The sequence below is a fragment of the Alexandromys fortis genome, unplaced genomic scaffold, assembly GCF_014885135.2.
Source record: "Alexandromys fortis isolate MF-2015 unplaced genomic scaffold, M_Fortis_MF-2015_v1.1 scaffold_110, whole genome shotgun sequence".
In the NCBI taxonomy this organism is placed as follows: Eukaryota; Metazoa; Chordata; class Mammalia; order Rodentia; family Cricetidae; genus Alexandromys; species Alexandromys fortis.
In genome coordinates this window covers 2,312,523-2,335,880 of record NW_026068014.1, presented here as the reverse complement: position 1 = coordinate 2,335,880, position 23,358 = coordinate 2,312,523, and the positions used below count along the sequence as shown (strand labels likewise).

At 35.6% G+C, this 23,358-nt stretch overlaps 2 protein-coding genes across 4 annotated transcripts in view; one reads left to right on the top strand and one right to left on the bottom strand.

Moving 5' to 3' along the window:
• The window catches only part of Glcci1 (glucocorticoid induced 1), a 70,836-nt gene that overhangs the window by 12,878 nt on the left and 34,600 nt on the right, over positions 1-23,358 (bottom strand). For 2 of the 3 annotated variants that reach the window (XM_050162300.1, XM_050162302.1), the window contains exons 3-6: positions 22,716-22,802; positions 13,362-13,478; positions 9,662-9,814; positions 5,821-6,031 (exon numbers count right to left, since the gene is read on the bottom strand). In XM_050162300.1, coding sequence (XP_050018257.1) covers positions 5,821-6,031; positions 9,662-9,814; positions 13,362-13,478; positions 22,716-22,802 — 568 coding nt within the window. The remainder of the gene's footprint in view (positions 1-5,820; positions 6,032-9,661; positions 9,815-13,361; positions 13,479-22,715; positions 22,803-23,358) is intronic. The other variant, XM_050162301.1, reaches the window with a different exon arrangement.
• The window catches only part of LOC126513754 (60S ribosomal protein L23a-like), a 313,598-nt gene continuing 306,496 nt past the window's right edge, over positions 16,257-23,358 (top strand). The window contains exon 1 of the mRNA XM_050162303.1: positions 16,257-16,736. Coding sequence (XP_050018260.1) covers positions 16,290-16,736 — 447 coding nt within the window. The 5' untranslated portion in view covers positions 16,257-16,289. The remainder of the gene's footprint in view (positions 16,737-23,358) is intronic.

Here is a 23,358-nt window from a genome sequence, read left to right as displayed (position 1 = left end):
GGCTATATTTTGATAATGTTAATGTAAGAGATGTCAAGATGAGAGTTTGTACTCTGAATTTGAGGCTTAGGAATTATTTCTCTATTAGATTAGCTAGCCTTGTAACTCTACACATGTGGCCAGGCTGCTTTCAGTCTTTAGGTTACTGGAAAAAACCCTAACAAAATAACAGAACTCAACCCAAACAAACAAACTCATATGAAAATCTCCTCTTGAAATAAGTTCTCAAACAACTGTCGCTTTTTCAACAGAGTGGTTTTTGTTCTGGCATTGCAACTGATAGAGTCAAAGAAAAAATGTGCTATCTGTAACAAATTCTTTAGTTGAAAATGATAAATGATTCATGGGGAGCAGATATAAATAGGGAGAGATAACATTAGGAAAGTCAGAAAATGGGTAAATACATAACAGATGAACGCTAAAAATAATCAGCCCACCAGCACACCTTTCAGTAGAACATATACAGTCACTGCATCTGATTATTTCGCTTCCTGCATCATTTCTCTTAAGTCTCCTAGGAATGACCTGAGCTATTTTACCAAAAAAAAAATCTTTGAACTACAAAGTATGCAGGTACACAAAACAGATTTTAGGTGATAAGAAAATTACAGAACTTATTTTTCTGTTTTCATAATTGATTAAACTAGCAAGAATTATTTAGCTTCTACTTTTGTCTTTACTGGAAATAAAAACAACCATACACAGTGTAGAATAAAAACAATTATCAGGCAAAATTAATATTAAAAACTACAAACCACTACAAAACTCTGTATTTTGACAGAGAAGTCACAGGTCAAAGACTCTTCTATAGTGGGAACAATTCAATGTACAAGTTCCACAACTGATAAACCACTTTCTTTTTACCTTTAAATATTCTAAACATTGTTTAAAATGCTAAATATTGGCAAGAGTAGGCCTGAGGCAGTGAACTCCACAGGAGCAGGACTGAGCCAGGGACCTAGGCTGAAGCAGGCCTGAGACAGAGAACTCTTCTGGAGCAGGTACAGGGGAGCAAACTGCTGAGCGAGTGGGCCAGAGCCAGAGACCACTGTGGTTCCAGGCGTGAATCTGGGACTTTCAAGAGAATAGACCTGAGCCAGGACCTATGCAGGTCTGGGACCTCTGAGGGAGTAGGCAGAAACCAGAAATTTCTGAGGATCTGGCCATGAGTCTGGGACCTCTGTGGGAGTAGGCCTGAGCCAAGTCCTCTGTGGGTTCAGGTGCACCATAGTCTGGGACCTCTGAGAGAGAAGATCAGAGCCAGAGACCTTTCTTTAGGACCAATCCAAAGCCAGGAACCTACTCAGGAGCACATCCAGACCAAAGACATTTATAGAAACAGGTCTGAGCCGACAACCTAGACCAGAGCAGGCCTAAGACAGCAAACTCCATGGGAGCTGAGAAAACCTGGGAGAACTGAGTGGCCTCCAGGAACAAGGAGTGCCAACCAGAACCATGGTACTGACTGTACCAGAAGGAACAACCATCTGAGCCTTGGACTCACTGGCACCTAGAAGATTAATCACCAGAGTCACAGATAGCACCAACCACACCAATTAGAGGAAACGATGAGTAGACAAGGGAAGAACAGATGCAACATCACAAAGAACAATACAACCCCAGTAAAATCTAGAGACCCTACAACAGCAAGACTTGAACAACCAAATATAGATTAAGCACAAGAAAATGACCTAAAAAATAACTTCAGGAGAATGTTTGAGACTCTTACAGAGGAAATGAAAAATTCCCTCAAAGAAATGGAAGAAAAGACAAGCAAAAAAATTGGAAGACATCAGCAAATCCCTTAAAAGAAAACCAAGAAAAAGCAACCAAACATACAAAAGAAACTATTCAAGACTTGAAAACTTAGAGACAATAAACTCAGGTGGAGGGAATTATAGAAACAAATTATGAGAAAACCATCAAGAACCACAAATGCAAGCATAAACAGCAGAATACAAGAGATGGAAGAGAGAATTTCAAGCGCTGAAGATACAATAGAGGAAATAGACTCATCAGTCAAAGAAAACATTAAATCTAACAAAAGTTTAATGCAAAATGTCCAGGAAATATGGGGCACCATGAAAAGACCAAACCTAAGAATAATAGATATAAAAGAAGTTCAACTCAAAACCACAAAAAATATATTTAACGAAATCATAGAAAAAAAACTTTCCAATCTAAAGACAGATATGCCTATGAAGATACCCCCTCGCCACATAATAATCAAAACAATAAACATAAAAATAAAAGAATAAAGAAAGAATATTAAGAGCTACAGAGAAAAAAGGAAAAGTAACATATAAAGGCAGACCTATTAGAATTACACCTGACTTTTCATTGGAGACAATGAAAGCCAGGAGGTCATGGTCAAGCATTATGCAGTCATTAGTAGACCACGGATGCCAGCCCAGACTACTATACCCAGCAAAACTTTCAATCACCATAGAAGATTTTCCATGACAAAACTAGATTTAACCAATAGCTAGTCACAAACCCAGCCCTACACAAAACACTAGAAAGGAAACTCCAACATAAGGAAGTTGGTTAAATCAATAAAAACTCAGGCAATTGATGATCTCACAGCAGCAAATCCAAAAGAAGGGAAAAACAGAAATTAACATCACCAACAATGAAAACTAAATTAACAGGAGATAGCAATTACTGGTCATTGATATCCCTTAATATAAATGTACTCAACTCACCTATAAAAAGACACAGTCTAACAGATCGGATATGAAAACAATCCATACTTATGCTGCAGATAAGAAACATGCTTCAACCTCATAGACAGACATAGCCTCAGAGTAATGGGTTGAGAAAAAAATTTCCAGTCAAATGAACCTAAGAAACAAGCTGGTGATATCTCCTAATATCTAACAAAATAGACCTCAAACTAAAATCAATCAAAAGAGACAAAGAAGGACATTTCATATTAGTCAAAGGAAAAAAATCCATCAACAGGAAATCTCAATACTGAACATCAATGCCCCAAATACAAGGGCACCCTCATATGTAAAATAAACACTTCTAAAGCTTAAAACATACATTTAACCTCACACACTAATAGTGGGAGACTTTAAACACTCCACTCTCACCACTGGACAGGCCTGTCAGACAAAAAATAAAGAAATAAGAAAACTAAAGATATTATGACTCAAATGGACTTAACAGACATTTATAGACTATTTCATCCAAACATAAAAGAATATACCTTCTTCTCAGCACCTTATGGAACCTTTTCAAAAATTTATCACACACTTGGTAACAAAACAAATCTCAACAGATACAAAAAAATTGGAATAACCCAATGTATCTTATCAGATCACCATGGCTTAAAACTAGAATTCAATAGCAAAACTAATTACAGAAAGCCCACAAACACATGGGAAGTAAACAGTGCTCACCTGAATCAACAATGGGTGAAAAAAGAAATAAAGGAAGAAATTAAAGACTACCTAAAATTTAATGAAAATGACCACATGATGTACCCAAATTTATAGGACACAATGTTAAGAGGAAAGTTCATAGCGCTAAATCCCTTCATAAAGAAGCTGGAAAAATCCCACACTACTGAATTAACAGAACATTTGAAAACTTTAGAACAAAAAGAAGCAAACTCACCTAAGAGAACTAGACTGCAGGAAATAATCAAATTGAGAGCTGAAATCATCAAAATAGAACCAAAGAAAACAATACAAAGAATCAATGAGAAAAAGAGTTGGTTCTTTGGGGAAAAAAATCAACAAAATAGACAAACCTTTATTCAAACTAAACAAAAGGCAGAGAGAGAATATCCAAATTAAATCAGAAATGAAAAGGGGACATAACAGACACGGAGGAAATCCAGAGAATCATCAGGTTATATTTCGAAAACCTGTACTCTACAAAATTGGAAAACTTAAAGGAAATGGACAACTTTCTGGATAAATATGAATTGCCAAAATTAAATCAAGCAAATTAAACAACAGACCGATAACTGCTGACAAATTAGAAATAGTCATCAAAAGTCTCCCACCAAAAAGAGCCCAGAACCAGATGTTTTCAGCTCAGAATACTACAAGATTTTCAAAGAAAAACTAAGACCAATACTCCTCAAATTGTTCCACACAATAGAAACCAAAAGATCACTGCCAAACTCTTTTTATGAGGCTCCAATTACCCTGTTACCTAAACCACAGAAAGACATGACTAAGAAAGAGAATTATAGACCACTTTCACTCATGAGAGTTGATGCAAAAATACTAAATAAAATACTAGCAAATTGAATCCAAGAACACATCAGAACCATCATCCACCATGATCTAGTCAGCTTCATTCCAGAGATGCAGGGATGGTTCAACAGATAAAAATCTGTCAATGTAATCCACCACATAAACAAACTGAAAAATAAAAACCACATGATCATCTCATTAGATGCCGAAAAAGCTTTCGACAAAATACATCCCTTCAGGATAAAGGTCTTGGAGGGAGCAGGGATACAAGGAACATTCCTAAACATAATAAAGGCAATATACAGCAAATTAACAGCCAACATCAAACTAAATGGAAACTCCCAGTGATCCCACTGAAATCAGGAACAAGACAAGGGTGTCCATTCTCCCCATATATATTCAATATAGTTCTTGAGGTACTAGCGAGAGCAATAAGACGCCAAAAGGAGATCAGGGGGATACAAATCAGAAAAGAAGTCAAACTCTCACTATTTGCTGATGATATGATAGCTTACATAAGTGACCCCCAAAATTCTACCAAACTTCTACAACTCATAAACACTTTCAGTAATGTATCAGGATACAAGATTAACTAAAAAGATAATCAGTAGCCCTCCTGTACAAAGATGATAAGTGAGCTGAGAAAGAAATCATAGAAACATCACCCTTCACAATAGACACAAATGGCATAAAATATCTCAGAGCAATTCTAACCAAACAAGTGGAAGACTTGTAAGACAAGACCTTTAAATCTTTGAAGAAAGAAATTGAAGAAGACACCAGAAAGTGGAAAGATCTCCCATGCTCTTAGGTAGGTAGAATTAACATAGTAAAAATGTCAATCTTACCAAGAGCAATCTACAGATTCAATGCAACGCCCATCAAAATTACAACAAAATTCTTCACAGACCTCAAAAGAACAGTACTCAACTTCATTGGGAAAAGCAAAAAAAAAAAAAAAAAAAAGGATAACCAAAACAATTCTGTACAATAAAAGAACTTCTGGAGGCATCCCAGTCCCTGACTTCAAACTCTACTACAGAGCTACAGTACTGTAAACAGCCTGCATGTTCCTATAAGCCCCAGTACTGGTGGGGAGAGAGGCAAAAAGATCCTGAGAGCTCATTGACCAGACATTCTCATCCAAAAGACATCTTAAAGCAAAGGAAAACAACGAACAGAAGAAGGCATCTTCTATAAAACATGTCTTATAGTCTTCACATATGCATCATGCATATGTGCACCTTCATACCAAGACCCTGTTAGAGAATATTCCTCCAAAATCACTAATTATAAGGAATATAAACTATACCATAACTATCATCAGCTTTGAACAAAATGAAGGAAAGTACTGGCATTTAGTTGTATACACTCCACTTTATAGCTTTTGTTAGCCGTTAGAACCAGGCTCTGTGCTTATCTGACACATTTATGGAAGATGTTTGAAGGTTACAAAGGAGGAAAGTGAAACCAATGAACAAACCTGTAATAACTCATCGTTTACAATCTCACCATTCAACAAAGGGGAAAGTGGTGTAATGGTCTAAGACACAAACTATAATGAGCAATAGCAAGCCTTCCATATAAATGGTGACTTCATTCTCACCTTTATCACGATCATAGAGCAAATCTTCTGTTGAACAAGGGCTTCCATCCTGGGATTCCGGAGGACAAAATGGAGACACACAGGGGGAGTGGCTGCTACAGCTACTGCTGCGCTCTTGGACAGAAGGAGTCTGGGTATCTATGCTGCGAGTACTACTGCTCCGGTAGTGAGCAGGGAGTGGAGCTCTTCGACCATCTGGTATATCCAAAGGCTGCAAAGGGGAACACAAGTAAGCATGTGGGGGACATCAGAAAGAATGGGGCATGTCTTCAGATGTCATAGTCTCAGTGAATACACCATTTTGTATCTCAATTTTTGGGCACGTTACAGGGTTCCTGTATATCTTCCCAGGCAGTTCCCATGATATTCTTTAAGACCAGTGTAAGTTTAACATCAAAACTCCAAATACTTAGCACCATGAATGGCACATACACATTGAGAATAAACTGAACATTCGAAGAGACAATTTTCACTTGCTAGTGAGGTAAAAATGAAACATCATATTGGTGAGTATAAAATTTCAATTTATTATTTACTAATTAGAGCTCAAGAATTTCTATTTCCTTTGAAATCACTTAAATTTCTAATAAAATTGCACTCGTATTCAATGGAGAATAATAAATCTCAACAATTCTGTTAACATAGCATACACAAAGTATGATGATTTATAATCTTGCATAGATCTAATATACTGCTCAGATGGGGCAAGAGTAGTAAACAGGAAACTACAATCACAATCACATGCTTTGAACTGTGGAACTCATGAAAGCTCATCAGTCCATACAGAAAGAACCTGTAGTTTAGAGTTGATGGTGACAGTGCCAGAGCCTGTTGAGTACACACCTTCTAGTCTTCTTAGCTCTCACCCCATTGTGCTTACTTGTCTGCAGTCAACAAGTAAAACTCTGTAAGCTACAGCTTTTCATAAATAGTTTGAACTATTATTATTGCATAGGAAGGATCACAATGCTAGTAAAATGAACCAGTACGATGATTTAGTATTCATTTTCACTGGTGTGCCTATTCTACTTGCTCTCAGCCTTGCCATTTTAAAGATTCAGAGACAGTGTTAGAGAAGAAAGAGAGGAAGAAAAATTAGGTAAGGTTAAATATCAGTAGATTTTATAATGCTGATTGAAACAGAAACTTTGTGTGATGTTGCTGGAACAGACACCAACTTTACAACTTGATAATGACTATTATAAAGAGAATATCCAACTAAGTCTCCAGCGCCTTCATTACTAAAAGAAGTTTCCAATTAAGGAATGAAGTAAAAAGAAAGACTTCACTAGGCCAAGCTCTGACAAAGAAAATGTTAGTTTAAAAAAATTTGCAGTGCTGAGCAACAATAAAATGATACACTACTTTGGAACAAAATGTGAGTTACATTTTATGTATGTGCTACTTAGTAAATAAAATTCTTCTTTATTTCTATTTTTAACCTACAACTAGATAGCATATATTTATTTATCCTTTTTTGAAGGTAGAATTACAAAAGCAAAACAAATTTTACAAATCTACATATTTACAAAAAATAATTAAGGGAAACAGGAAGGTTTATAATACTGATATCAATAAGCGGGGCGGTGGTGGCGCACGCCTTTAATCCCAGCACTCGGGAGGCAGAGGCAGGTGGATCTCTGTGAGTTCGAGGCCAGCCTGGTCTACAAGAGCTAGCTCCAGGACAGGAACTAAAAAGCTACGGAGAAACCCTGTCTCGAAAATTAAAAAAAAAAAAAGATACTGATATCAATAATAGCTAATGTGCTAATTTTTACTTTTTGATATAGGCATTTTGGTTTAATTTTAATAAACTGTTATAAAATTAATTGTAAATGTACAATTTTCAATCAATAGAACAAGTCTTTACTCCTATAAGCAGTCTTTCTACTATAGTACCGGCAGGTACATCTTACCTGTCAATACATTACTGAAGCATTCAAGGTCCACTACTGGGTAAGGCCAATGATGTCTTTGCTCCCTGAGGAGCCTGCATAGCACTTTCCAATACTATGTAAGCTAGCAAGCAGGGAGAGAAATTCCTGGCCAGTCCAAAACTTATTTCTATGTTCTGCAACTGAAGTGTGTGGTACCTTTAGTAACAAGGTCTTACTATATAGTTAATGATGAACAACCAAGAACAAGAGCAATAGCCTATGTCTTGAGTGTCTCTAAGGCATCCTTGACCAATAATTCACAGGGAGTAATCTGTGGCTGGAACTAAGATTTCCATTTGATAACCCATGTTTTCTCTGGACAACACTGTTCACTCATTTAGGACACCTCTGTTCAACTAATTTAGAAAAAAGTATACTTTAGTTTATGAACTAACAGGGTTTCATTCGGCATCTTCATACATTCTTATATGCTTAAGTTTTTTGGTTAATCATAGCTGGTACTGTAAACATGTTCAAAACGCATGTTTAGGGAAGCCACAGATCCTATGTTTTGCTAAATGGTCATGTTGTCCAACTCCCTTCTCAATATTTATGCTTATGTCCATAGAGTTCTGATGCTTTCAACCTTGACCAGAGAAGCTTTGTACTGCAGAGGGTAGAGGTTAATGTAAAGACTCAAAACTTCAAAATGCTGAGAATAAACTCCTCTCCCTGAAGGATCAGCAACAGCGTAGAAAAGGTGACAGAGAATGTAAAAGCTGAAGGATTAGGAAGGAGTGCTGTGAAAGGCTGGTCTCTACACCTGTGACCTCACAGTAGCTGCAGCTAACTGTATAAGATCCCCATAAACTCTAGAGTTAAAAATTCCAGTATGGATAGGAAAGGGCTACTGATATCCCAGTCTTAGACAAGGAAGGGTCACTCAGTTTTCTTTGAGGGGCAGGCAGGCCATTAGTAGATTGCCCCATACCATGAACCTATTAGCAGCACTATTGGACTTAGTGGTAGATAGATAGATAAATGATAAGAAGTCAGATGGGTAATAAGAAGTATTGGGGGAGGAGACCTTGAGGGAGAGAACTCAGAGTATACGCTATATAAGTATAAAAGTTAAAATATAATTTTGCCGGGCGGTGGTGGCGCATGCCTTTAATCCCAGCACTCGGGAGGCAGAGGCAGGTGGATCTCTGTGAGTTCGAGACCAGCCTGGTCTACAAGAGCTAGTTCCAGGACAGGCTCCAAAACCACAAAGAAACCCTGTCTCGAAAACAAACAAACAAACAAACAAACAAATAAATAAATAAATAAATAAAATAAGTTAAAAATATTTTAAAATGCAGAAAATATCCAAAACATAAAATGTCTAAAAATTTGATGGCATTTTGTTTGTGTTAATTTTATTTCATGTGCATTAGTGTTTTTCCCTGCATTCATGTCTGTGTGAGGGTGTCAGATCCCCTGGACTGAGCTTCCATGTGGGTACTCGGAATTGAACCTGGGTAATCTGGAAGAACAACCAGTGCTTTTAACTACTGAGTCATCTCTCCAGCCCCAGCAAGGCATTTTCTTAATTAGTGATTGATGGGGAGGGCCCAGCTCACTGTTAACTGAACAAAATGCATAAAAGTACTATCTGTCAAGAAAAAGTAAGTACTGTTATGTACTACAACATAGATAATTTTAGACATGCTAAGTGAAAAAAGTCAGTTACCAAATGCCATATATTATATGATGCTATTTATTTATAAAGTCTGGAACAGAAATATCCATAGACCCAGAAAGTAGATAATGGTGGCCTATAGCCAAATATATTAAAGGGATAGGAGAGAACCCTATGGTCTGTATTTTATCTCCATAAAGCTGTTACACCAAGCCCACAAGTGCTTTTAAGAAATTCTGTAACATTAAAGAAAGAAGTATTTAAATATCCCATGTAATCTTACCTTAGACACTTCTTCCTTTCCATTGTTTTCTTTGATGAATACCTTTTCCAGTTCAGGACTTATTCCTTCTACATTGCAGGGCACACGTGAAGCAGATGATTTTGGCACAGATATGTTTGACAAAGGCATAGGTACTGACCTTGATCCAATAGCCTTTGAGGCAGAAGATAGAATAGAGTCAAATTATTTATTGTCAAATAAAGAATTGGAACATGATACATCTTTAAAAATGAAGAGTTCGGATGTAGCTAAGTGGCAGACCTCTGTTTAGCATATGTGACATGCCCTCTGCATGCCCTCACCATAAAAAAAAGAAGCAAACAAAAATGCCTTAAAACACAGAACGAACAGTTATTTCTGACACTTCAAAAACAACAAAAATTCAAATACATATACAGAAATTTAATTTCTAAAGAAAGGTAAAAAATAATATGGAATGAAAATCCTTCGAAATCCTTTTAAGTGCAAAGCAAAGGTATTACTATACAATGTATACACTGGTCAAAGAATGGCAGATAAAAGCATTTTCAGCACTTCTTAATGTCTCCTTTTTGTTTTACTGGGAAGTAGAGTTGAAATTCTTTAAGTTATCATGGGACTCCACTGTAGTGCTGTGGAGATACCATGATATTTACATTTTAGTACCTTTATTTTCATTTTGTCAGCTACTTAATACAATCACTGGATTAATAAGCAATATAAAAACAATACCACGTTAAACTCAGCACTCACTTAGCAGCTTTAAGGTTGTTTTCAAGTGTCCTCTGCACGGGTTTTCAAGAATTAGCCACTTCTAACAACTATTATAAAAAGTCAAAAGCTGTCAATGAACATTTTGCTGCTCAAGGAATACAATATGAAGGAACTAAGGGGGAAAAGAACCAAGGTGCCAAATAATAATAATAAATGATCTCATTAATAGTAACTAGAATTTAAACATGATTTGCAGCAGTCAGCGTGTTAATATTTCCCATACCTCCACTGTTGCCTACTAATGTGCCTCGTATTTCATTAACAAATGAATAAACACATTGAATCTTTAGCTCTATCATAATTTTCCATTTTATTATTATCAAGTGTTTAGTTGTTTTATGGTTTTCATAATAAAATATTATGTTTTAATGCAATTTTATAGCAATTTTGGCATTTTTAAAAATTATTTTATTGGTGTTTTAGCCTGTATGTATATCTGTGTGAGGGTGCTGGATCCTGGAGTTACAGACAGTTGTAAGCTGCCATATGGGTGCTGGGAATTGAACGCGTGTCCTCCAGAAGAGCAATCAGTGCTCTTAACCACTGAGCCATACCGCCAGCCCTGCAATTTTGGTATGTTATAGAAAAAGCCTTTTCAAATTTTTTTCTGCATGACGAGTGTGTTTATATGACCTTTGAACAAAACTCCTTAAATAATAAAAGAAGTTTTCAAATTTTATTTCTGAGGAAAGTATATATCCATATACTGATGGATATATCTACAGTATATTCCTTGAAAACAATTTGTTAAATAAAAAAAAATTTATTTAAAGCGTCAGCTGGAACTCAGACATAATTTATGTACTAATTTAGAGTAAATTGCTATTTTAAAACTATCTTCTCATCAACAATGGGTTAAAACAATCAATTTTCCCTACTTTTCATTTTATAGCCTCAATAAACATGTATAACTGGCATATTTCTTTTAATTCATATTAGTGGGATTTTATTTTTTTTTCTGTTTTTTTTTTTTTGGATTTTCGAGACAGGGTTTCTTCGTAGCTTTTGGTTCCTGACCTGTGCCACGCCTTTAATCCCAGCACTCGGGAGGTAGAGGCAGGGGATTTTATATTTTTTACATTAACACATTATAAGACTATTGAGTTTTTATGTTTATACTTTTAATTATCTCACTAAACTTCAGTTATCATGCAAAATTCTAATCATAAGCATAATTAGAATATTGGTGTGAGTATATATGTATATCAGCAAGTGTAAGTTATCAAAATTTGTCAATTTTTAATTTATTCTATTTAGGTATTTTTGTTATTAAGAGTACTTTAAAGCATTCTAAACTAGACTTCATACTTCATTGACAAAAGTAATTTCTATGAATAACCAGACACCAAAAAATTAAAAGCAAATTTAATCATCTTAGTATTTTTTTTTTAATTTTTTTGAGACAGGGTTTCTCCGTAGCTTTTTGGTTCCTGTCCTGGAACTAGCTCTTGTAGACTAGGCTGGCCTCAAACTCACAGAGATCTGCTCTTAGTCTTTTTCTAAGATTTTAATTGAGATAATAAGATAATACTGATAGTGCTTGAAAAAAAAACTAGCAAATATATTAATTCCACAAGATTAAGAAGAAAAAGGAAAGCACACACAACTCCACTTTGGATGTGTAGAGCATACCAGTTTGCTGTATAATACTGATCAGGTATGATCAAGGTACAACATATCACCCATTTTAAACATGCAGTTAGTTGAGTTTGGCTAATCCAACTACCGGTATAGTCACATTTAGAGTCTTCCATTACTAAAAAAATATTCTTTGGGGCCTCTCTGCATTCAGTTCCTATTTCTAATACTTAGTTTATATAATTATCCCTTGGGATTTTAATGCAACATATCATACATTACACAGCTTTTACTCATACCTTCCTTCACTTAGCAAAATGGTTTTGAAATCCAATTCTGCTGTCATATTTATTAGCTACTTTCCATTGTACTGTTGAATACCATTACACTGTACGGTTATGTAAAGTATCTGTCTAATCAGTGAGAGAATATTTGTTATTATTTCATTATCACGAATAGTACTTCCTCAAGCACTCATGCAGATATGTTTTAATGTCTAGTGGCTACTTGAAGGGAGAAATACTGGAGATAATGGTCAGTATATGCTTGCCAAGTGGTTATATTACTGTGTCCTCCTAATAGCAATGCACAGCTGCTCTTTTGCTTTACATTCTCAGTATTTTCCATATTAATGATCTCATAATTAGTTCTAATAGTCTAGCTAATTCACTCTTATTTTCTAAATATACAATGTTATATACAATTAGTGATGCCTTTCTTAGTCCCTTATGTAGCATGCCAATAAATGTAGACCTTTGTGATCATCTTTATCTTGATATTAATCAATCTGATCTTAGGAGACATACAATTAATAGCAATAGGAAGTTTTGCTATTTTCAGTTTAATAAAAATTTTAGTAACCACAAAAGGATACTATATCAAGTGTTATCAAATCAATTTTATCAATATCAAGCAAAATCTGATGCATTTTCTATGTTTTGGCTTTCTGAGGTAGTAAGTTATATTAATATGTCCTAATGTTGAATTATCCCTATCAAATGTACTACTTGGTCACGATATCAGATTTAAGTTATTAAGATTCATCACTTCATGGCAGCACTTTTCAGATCTGTTCAGTAAGATATGTTAGCACAAATTTCTTGGGGGGAAAAAAACTCTAGTTTTAAATTTCTTCATATGAAATAAAATGCAAATTGCCTGGAATACAAAGTTGACACTTTAAGGTGCTACTAGAAGGATTCTTCAGCAAGCACATTTCCTGTGACTTCATTTCAGTTCAAGGAAATATTCTTAGGCCACTATACTCTGTTATGTGTTACAAAAATAGTAATTCAGTAAAGATGAAACTTTGGTTATAGTCTAGGTTTCCCATTAAGAGGAATTAATAAAATCTGAACAACTCGCCTACCTGAGTATGACTGATTGTTATGTGGTTACCATGGAGAGGTGACTGCCCATCTTTCTCTTTACTGTGACGACTACTTTGCTTGCTGCGTTGTAGCTGCTGCCTCAGTTTGGCAATCTGCTTTGGGGGAGAGAAGAGAGAAGAAAGCAAAAGTGAACACCAATGCTGTTTTTCCTTTTTTTTCTCAAAAGATTTAATAGAAGATAATGTTTTAGCACAAGTTGTTAAGTCTAAGATGATTGAAAATGAGAAATAAACGTACAACACAAAGGCTTAATTTCTGCAGTTTTATTTGGTGGGGCGGCTGGTAAGCAGGTAGACTAAATTTTGTCAGATTGCTTCAGATCTTATCTTCATAATGCTCTTAAAAAAGAAACTTCGGTAAAAAAAAATATTTCAGATAGATACTGTTGAACTTGTCAAACCTGAAACTTAAACTTTCCTTTTATTTCTGTTTTTCCTTTTAGACAAGAGCTTACTGTGAACACCTCAAAATCAGAGACCTGCCTGCCTGCCTTCTGTATCTGAGAGTAAAGGCATGCATCACTATATCTTAAATAGAGGCTGCACTAATTTCTATATTGCTATCCTTCATAAAGAAGAAATCAAGCTTATACATTACTAAATATTCGAAATTATACATCACAATGGTGGTAAAGGCAATCAAATCTTATTAGTATTTAATACTTTTCATTCGAATTTACTCATTGTGCATAAGGTTTCATAAGGATATTTTTATGTATTTAATCTTACTTTGTGTTATCTTTTATTCATTTAAACATAAATTTACATTTGAATATATTCTCCTAAAGAAATCACATTCCAGATTTACTTACAAAGTCTTTACAGTAATATCACCTAAAACTTACTAAACTGCTAACATACTTTAGGTTATGCATAATGCACTTTAAAACTTCCCAAGCATTCTTAAAAGGCTACCAATATTGTTCAAATGTGTGGATAAGAATACTGGTCAAATGTATCCTTAAATTACTGTGGTGTTGTAAAATTGGTCCTTAGTGCAGTTCTGTTAGTAGTAGTAGTATACGCTGTATACTGGAGAGATGGCCCAGAATGAACACCTGCAACAAAGTTCTGGTCACAGGAACCAAATAGTGACTCACAACTATCTGTAATATCAGTTTCAGGGAATCCAATGATTTATTCTGGCTCCATGGGTACCAGGCACACACATGGTGCACATACATAAATAACATGCATATGAAACACGTCTGCACATAACAATTTAAGTATATTTTTAAAAAGAAATAGTAGAAAGTGTTTAAGAAGCAGAGCTTAGTGGGAGCTGATAAGGAACCTTTCTTTAAAAGATGGGGGCCATGGAATATGACTGCACCACTTAGAAAATAATGTGCTTTTTATGGAACCCTAATTCTTATGAAGACTCTTGTTTCCTCATGCAATTTCTCTTCCCTGCACAGCCTCCTACTTGGTATTTGATCTTCCATGATATGACTCACCAAAGGCCAAACAAGACGGAGCTGTCTATTCTTAAGACTTTAGACCTTCTCATCTTTATGAGAAGATTTATGAATCAAAATTTTTGTTTCATAAATTACTCAGTATCTAATGGGCAATCTCTAACAAAAGAACTACTAACAGATTGGGAGATGTAATTAATACTAATATTACTTCTGTCATAGAGAAGATGGCAACATCAATCAACAACGATTCCTTGAGAAATCTGGAATAAGTTTAGTTTTATGCTTCTACTAGATAAAATATAAGTACAAAGTGAAGTGGAAAATGCACTAATTTTTCTCAAGAATATATATATAGTAAAAATACAATGTCTTATGAAATTATATAAATATGTACTGTAAATAACAGGCATCAAAAAGCATAAGGTAATTACTATTAGAACCTATACGAGCTCAAATTAAAAATACATGACTTATTGGGGAAATTTTTACGTGTGGTAAATAATAGGGAAACAGTACAACCACCAAAACGGGGATAACTAAAGTCCTTTCTATCAAGATTTCATGTTTTCACTTTTGTAACTTATGGATCTCTCATACAATAGCCTTGCAAAAGATGTACAAGTAAGCTTCTCGTAATGTTTTTGTTTCTCACTCTAGTTTGAAATGACTTAATTTTCTTCTGGAGAGCATAATTTTCATGAGAAAAAAATCAAAATTAGTAAGTAAATCAAGACAAATTATTCACTGTAATAAAAAGTAAGTAAGATCTCAAACTGTATAAGAGATTTTATTAGCATATAAGTATAAAATTTAGTGTTTTCTGAATATTAACGATGTTTTAGTGTTGTCTGAAAACTGAAAATGTTTATACAAAATAGTTTGGTATGCCTGCAAATTAAAGTAATTTGTAATTATCCATTTACAAAAATAAATCTTTATAGCCTACTAATCTTAATTAATTGTTTATGGCCTCTGATACATTAAAATAAACCAGAAACATTTTGTTCTATGTGGATTTTAACCCTAGAAAAAAAAGTTTAATTAAACAATATAGACTTATAGCTTCCCAAACTGTTATTTTTTTTATAATACTGTTCTTGTTTACAGCCAGTAGGCATCCAATAAAAGAAAAACCTATCTCCCCAAATATATGTACTTAAAACACTGCAAATTCCATTTTAGACATAGGTGAAATGATAGCAAGACTGCTGTTCCATAAAGTCCTCCTTTGCTTCAAAATGCAGGAGGCTCTTATATTCATTCTCCCTATAATGACAAGAGCTGCATACTTACATAGTGTAGAAACAGAAAACACTCTAGCTTCATACAGGTTTTGTTCAAAATGTCCTTTGCTTTCCCTTTGATGGGAAAGGAGCCTCCAGTGTATCTGAAGACAGCTCTTTTCTCTAACCCCATTACCCATGGAAAGCAAACGAAGGTGTCCCTTGGAAGAAAGGCAAAAGAAATTTTCTAGCTTTTCGTCAAGATGGCGCCGAAAGCGAAGAAGGAAGCTCCCGCCCCTCCCAAAGCCGAAGCTAAAGCGAAGGCCTTGAAAGCCAAGAAAGCAGTGCTGAAAGGCGTCCACAGCCACAAAAAGAAGAAGATCCGCACATCGCCCACCTTTCGGCGGCCCAAGACCCTGCGGCTACGAAGGCAGCCCAAATACCCCCGGAAGAGCGCGCCCAGGAGGAACAAGCTTGACCACTATGCCATCATCAAATTCCCCCTGACCACCGAGTCAGCAATGAAGAAGAGAGACGACAACAACACACTTGTGTTCATTGTGGACGTCAAGGCCAACAAGCATCAGATCAAACAGGCTGTGAAGAAACTCTATGACATCGATGTGGCCAAAGTCAACACCCTCATAAGGCCCGACGGAGAGAAGAAGGCGTATGTTCGGTTGGCTCCTGATTATGATGCTCTGGATGTTGCCAATAAGATCGGAATCATCTAAACTGAGCCCAGCCGGCTAATTCTAAATATACACATTTTCACCATAAAAAAAAAGAAGTTTTCTATCTGCTCCCAGTGTTCATTCTTAGTGTTTAACTTGTCCTTAACGCAGCCTTTTAATACCCATATCCCACTGCTTCATATAAAAGTGGCAGTCTTCTCTTCAGCAGGTCATCTACCTGGGTTACGGTGATGAAATGCCCAAACAACCTTCTATTCGAAATAGAAACAGTAGCTATGTAATGTATGATTTTTTAAAAACTAGATGGTTATTTTTTTCCTCTAAAGATTCATTTTCTACTTTGGGCCTTAAGAAAAACCAGACAGAGAAACTTTCTCAAAATCTGAAAGGCTTCCTATACTAGTCTACCAATCCCAATGATCAAAAACATCAGGAATACGCAATCTTGGGTCACTAATTAAAGATAATGAGACAGAAAACTATAAAATCTTTAAAACAATGAGTGGGCAGTTTTGTGTCAGGGACTAGAAAGCGTTTTATTTCTCAGAATTAATTCAAATCCATAGTAGCTCTGGTAAATGAAAATTCCCAATGAAAAAATCCTAATTCAAAAGGTAGTAGTGAGATGGGATTCAGGGTCTTGGGACTTTTAGAAGAGAAGGAATAAAAAAGAGAGCTAATCAAAAATCAGGAAAATTACATAGCTTTTCATCAGCAAGAAGTCTGCTGCCAGCGATTCCTTGCTCACAGGTACACTGCACCAAGATGAAAGCACAATCATCAGAGGGCTCGGAGAACTCTAGGGTTCTTATTTCTCAAGTCAAACAACCTGGGAAGTATGTATGTCATTGCTATACTAAAATTTCTCAATAGTATCTGCTACAAAAGACTTTACCCACAAAGGTCAGAGTCTAACCCATCCTTTTGGCATGCTATCAGAATTGATATTCCATAGTAAAACTGGGACTTGAATATCTGACACCAACTTGGTGACTTGATTTCTACCCATGGGACCTGTATACTGAAGCAAAGAACTAACTCTTGCAAGTTGCCCTGTGAGCTTCAATAGCCTGTGACGGTATGCACATGTAGACATCCATGCGTGTGCATACAGATGCAGGTGCACACGTGTGAGCGTGCATATACACCAATAAATATATATTACATTAAAATTTAAAGGCAATGATACTGTAAAAAAGTAAAAAGGCAAATTATACTCTAGGAAGACACAGAACATATATTCAGCAAGTGTAAAAAAAAAAATTGAAAGCACTCAAAGACTCAATGAAGCAAATGGACAAAGATAAGATATCCAAATGGCCACTGTGAACAGAAGAGATGTTCAACATTATCCTCTTCAAAAAAAAAAAAACATAAATTAACAGCAAACAAAATAGTAAACACCAAATTCTGGCAAAGTTAGAAAACAACTGTAACTCTCCATGTGCTACTGAGATGGAAGTTGGGAGTGTCTTTTATTTTAACATGATAGACTTTACTGGAGATTTTCTTCTGCAAGTACTACTTATGTCCTTAACATCAAGTGTGAAGATAATAGCTCAACAGTAGGAAGTAGTGACAAATATATTAAGATGTGTTAATATTGTTTTATAGAAGAAGAAAATGGCAGTTCAAAGCTAACATTATATTCTAACAATCCTAATGGAAAACAGTGTTAATGAAGAGGAATCTTGATACTACATTAGAACTGGAAGCTATGGTTCTCAGAATTGAGCGATCAGGAAAAAGAGACCTCTATATAGCCACAAAATTCTATTTTTGTTAATGACATTTGGAACATGCAACACACTAGAACAATCCTTTTTGTAAAGAAACATTGTTATATTGTGAATTTATCCTATGTCAAATGTAGGTGACAAAATTTTAAACATTTAGCTATGCTGAAATATTCTAATTGCGCATACCCTGACTGGTAGCACATACTCTCTAACCATAGTTTAGAGTACCTTGAATGCCAGCTTGATGACTGTGTCAACCATTAATAAAAATTATCATTAAATCTAATAACTGCTTACTGAGCAACAAAGCACCACAGACGCTATTGTTCCATTTGATTTTCAACAAAAGAATGTGAGATAGATACTGTTATTATTGCCACTTCAAGGGATGGACATGGGGTAAAAAAGTTGTTAAAGCATAACACATTTGCATTAAGTGATGAATCTCAAATATGAAACAAAAACAGGATTCTGCAGGCCACTCTCTTAATTCATTATAGTTAAGATCCAGAATGTCTTCTCGAAGGTCGATAGGTGTTACTATGGCTTTTACTCAGAGGTTGTGGAAGCTTTAAGAGTTAATCCTCAGGGGAAAGGTGAGGTCACGGGGTGTGTGCTGCGAGGATAAAGACCCCAAATCTTCCCTGTCTTTTTCTTGACTTCCCATCCACTATGAGGTGACAAGGCTTCAGGACGATGAGTTACACACCACAGGCTCAAAGCCAAAGAGCCCAGTTATCATGGACTGAAAAGTTTGAAAAGATGCGCCAAAATCAACCTTCCTTCCTTTTAAGTGCATTATCTGATGTATTTTAGCATAGCAAAGGAAAACTAATACAACCACCATCTATCTGTATTGACTGGAGAACTAATATAAAAAGGAGATAAATCTTATAAAGTAAACAGATGAGAATAAAACATTTAACAAGAGTTGAATTATATCACTCCTCTCCCTAAATAATTAATCTATTTTTTTCTAAAATGAACTTGGTCATAAATCTCAGGCTGTTACTAGTTTTGATTTAAAACAGATTATAACAAGATCAAGTATCTTCACAGAAAAATTCTACACTTTGAGTAAAAGCAAATTGATCCCTACACAGTCACATGCCTGCCCATATACAGTTTCACATAAATGACTCAGGGATAGACAAAGACAAGTCACAAAAAAAAACTTCTCAAAACTAGGCTTGCTTTGGGAGAACTTTCATAAGCAGTAAGTTTTACTACCAAAGCAAATTTACAGCTATAATACAGCATTAACAACTGTAACAGAGTGCTGATTAGTTTTTATTGCCAGCTTGGTATAACCTAGAGTCATCTGGAATGAGGGACCCTCAACTGAAGAACTGCCCAAGTCAGATTGATCTGTGGCTATGCCTGGGAAAGATTGCCATGATTGATGATTGCTGTGGGAAGACCCAGCCTACTCTGGGCAGCAACATCCCTAGGCAAGTGGACTAGGGTTGTATAAAAAGCTAGCCTATCGAGCTGTGTGGTGGTGGCACACACCGTTAATCCCAGCACTTGGGAGGCAGAGGCAGGTGGATCTCTGTGAGTTCAAGAGCCTGGTCTACAAGAGCTAGTCCAGGATAGACACCAAAGCAACACAGAGACACCATCTGAAAAAAAACAAAAAATAACCAGCATATCACGAGCGAGGAGCAACAAGAAGGCAGCCCAGTAAGCAGTGCCATGCTAGCCCATGCCTTGTGCTCCTGTTCTGACTCCCCTAACAACGATCTGTGGCCTGTAAGATGAAAATAAACTGTTTCTTTCTGTAAGGTGCTTTTGGCCATAGTGTTTACCACAACAGAAAAGTTAACTAGATCATTGTCTAACTTTTGAAAAACATACACTCTTGGTGATATCCACTTCACAGATGGGGAAACACTTGAAAATAAAATTCCTTTCACATGTGAGAAACCTAATGATAAATGGTCTTTGACCTTCAATTTGTAAGCATTTTTTTAGTACTTCACAATGCTGCCCAAGCAATCCTGTATTCATTTTTAACTACAAAATATGTACCAGTCAGGATCTCAACCACTTCACTAAGTAACTTCCTTGATGTCGAGATATTATGAGCTTATAAAACTAAAAGATGAAAAAAAAAAACTAAAAGATGAACAAAAACTGACTAATTTACCGTGTGTGTGTGTGTGTTTGTGTGTGTGTGTGTATGTGTGTGTGTGTGTGTGCGCGCACACGTGACCATAGAGAACTGCCTTTTAAGTTCTGGTCTTTTACAATCTTAACTGAGTTTTATTTCCACTGACATCTTCAATCTCCTTTGCAATTTTCTTTCATTTTGAACAAGAATACCACAATTTATACTATTCAAACCCCAAGTTTTCATAAGCAAAACTGCTAGTTTACTTTGATTCCATCTAGAGAGATGAAACTGTTTGGTTTTACGGTTGTTTTCTAAGAGAACAATCAATTCTTGTAATCCACTGTTCCCTTGTAGTAGCATATGCCATGTTGCTACAAGCACTCAGTTCTAACAGAACGATGTGAAATATCAGCAGTATGTCTGAAACTATACTGAATAAAATGGAAGGTTTGTCATTATTTATATTCTATACTTGAGTTTATATCCCTATTGCAGTCTAGATGCATTAGACTAAGCCCTTTCTTTTGCTTCCTCTAGGAGAATCTACATCTACTTATTATGTATATAGATAAGAAGCAGGCCAAAATTATGGATTTTCTACATAAGGAGGCTAAAAATAAAATCATGGGCAATATTATGCTACCAGACCATTTGGATTAGATTACACAGTATATGAGTAATTTGGCAACCTAAAGTATATAAAATTAATACTGGTCAGTCTGGAACTCTGCATAGGAAAAACATTCAAGAGAATTCTGAGCCTAAAGAGATGGCTCAGCAGTTGAGTACTTGCTTGTATTGCAGAGGACCCAGGTATGATTCCTAGTAACTCCAGTTCCAATGTATCTAAGGCACTTTTCTGGAGTATGTGGTTCCATACAGACAAGCAGACATACCCAAATACACATAAATAAAATTTGAGAGAAATGTTTATAGTTAACCTATACCAACACTGGTTTACTGCTAACCTTTCAGAATTTTAAGGGGACAATACTGACCCAAGTGTTAGGAGTCAAAAATTCAGTGATATAATTCTGAATTCAAAGTATAAAAGAACTGTGCAGGCTAGTATTTTGTCAAATTGACATAAGCTATAGTTACCTGGGAAGAAGAACCTTAACTGAGATGGGCCTCCAATCAGATTGGCCCATAAGCAAGTTTATAGGGCATTTTCTTGATCAATGATTGATATGGGAGGGTTCAACTCATTATGAACAATGCCACTTCTGGCGAGGTGGTCCTGAGTTATATAAAAAAGGTAACTAAACAAGCCATGTGTAACAAACAAGCAGCACTTCTACATAGTCTCGGCTATATAGTCTTACAGGTTCCTGCCTTGGGTCTCCCAATGATAGACTGTAATATGTAAACTGTAAGATAAAATTAAACCTTTCTTCCCCAAGAAGCTTATGGTCATGGTGTTTATCATAGCACTAGAAAGCAAACTAAGACAAAAAATACTTGCCAACCTCAGCTAAAACTAGTACACTCATTCTCTTAAAAGCAATGAGTTGTCCCCACTAAGAAGATGGCAGCAGAGACAGGATAATCATCCTAGATATTTTAACTCTGGTTTCCTACAGCTTTGAAAGAACAAATAGGTAAAAATTTCTAATTTGCATGGAAAAAACTATCAGGAAAAATAATATATAGCTATATTTTGGACTATTCACAAAATATTAAGGAATAGCTCATTTCTACAAGATTTGGCTTCCACTGTAGTATGAGGTCCCAATGGATCATAATAAGCTGGATATCATAAAAAGCTATCAGAAAACAAAAAGCACTATCTTATTGTAGAAAGCTATGATCTATGGCTCTGGTTGTTGTGATTTTTAAAAAAAAGCAAGCTAAAAAAAATAAAGATAACTAAAACAAAAATGATTACTAAAACAGAGATTATTACATAAAATCAGGGTTGATTCTAGAAATGTCACAATTGGTGGGGTACATATTTATTGAGAATATAAAGGCTACAAAAATAAGAAAAAATTACTTTTTACTAAAGTATGTTTCAACTCTGTGACTATGAAAAAAATAGGTTATAACAAATAGAAGTCTCACTATATTGAGAAAATACTAAAAACAACCCATCAAGATCAAAACAAGTTATAAAATAAAATAAAAAAGATAACATACCTCCTTCAGTTGATCAGCACTTCCCCATGATGCAGAGCGCTGATGGGATCGTTTTTCTGCTCCCTCCTCTGCCCAACAACTAGGTGTCTTTAAAAAACAAAAACAAATTAAAATGTAAGAAACAGTAATAATGCTATCACCAAATTTCAGTCCGGTGCTCCAATGTGGGTCTCTGTCTCTGTCTCCTTTCATCGCCTAATGAAGGTTAATATTCAGGAGGATGCCTATATGTTTTTCTTTAAGTTCACCTTCTTATTTAGCTTCTCTAGGATCACGAATTATAGGCTCAATGTCCTTTATTTATGGCTAGAAACCAAATAAGAGTGAGTACATCCCATGTTCCTCTTTTTGGGTCTGGCTTACCTCACTCAGGATAGTGTTTTCTATTTCCGTCCATTTGTATGCAAAATTCAAGAAGTCATTGTTTTTTACTGCTGAGTAGTACTCTAATATGTATATATTCCATACTTTCTTCATCCATTCTTCCATTGAAGGACATCTAAGTTGTTTCCAGATTCTGGTTATTACAAACAATGCTGCTATGAACATAGTTGAGCATATACTTTTGTTGTATGATAGGGCATCTCTTGGGTATATTCCCAAGAGTGGTATTGCTGGGTCCAGGAGTAGGTTGATCCCGAAT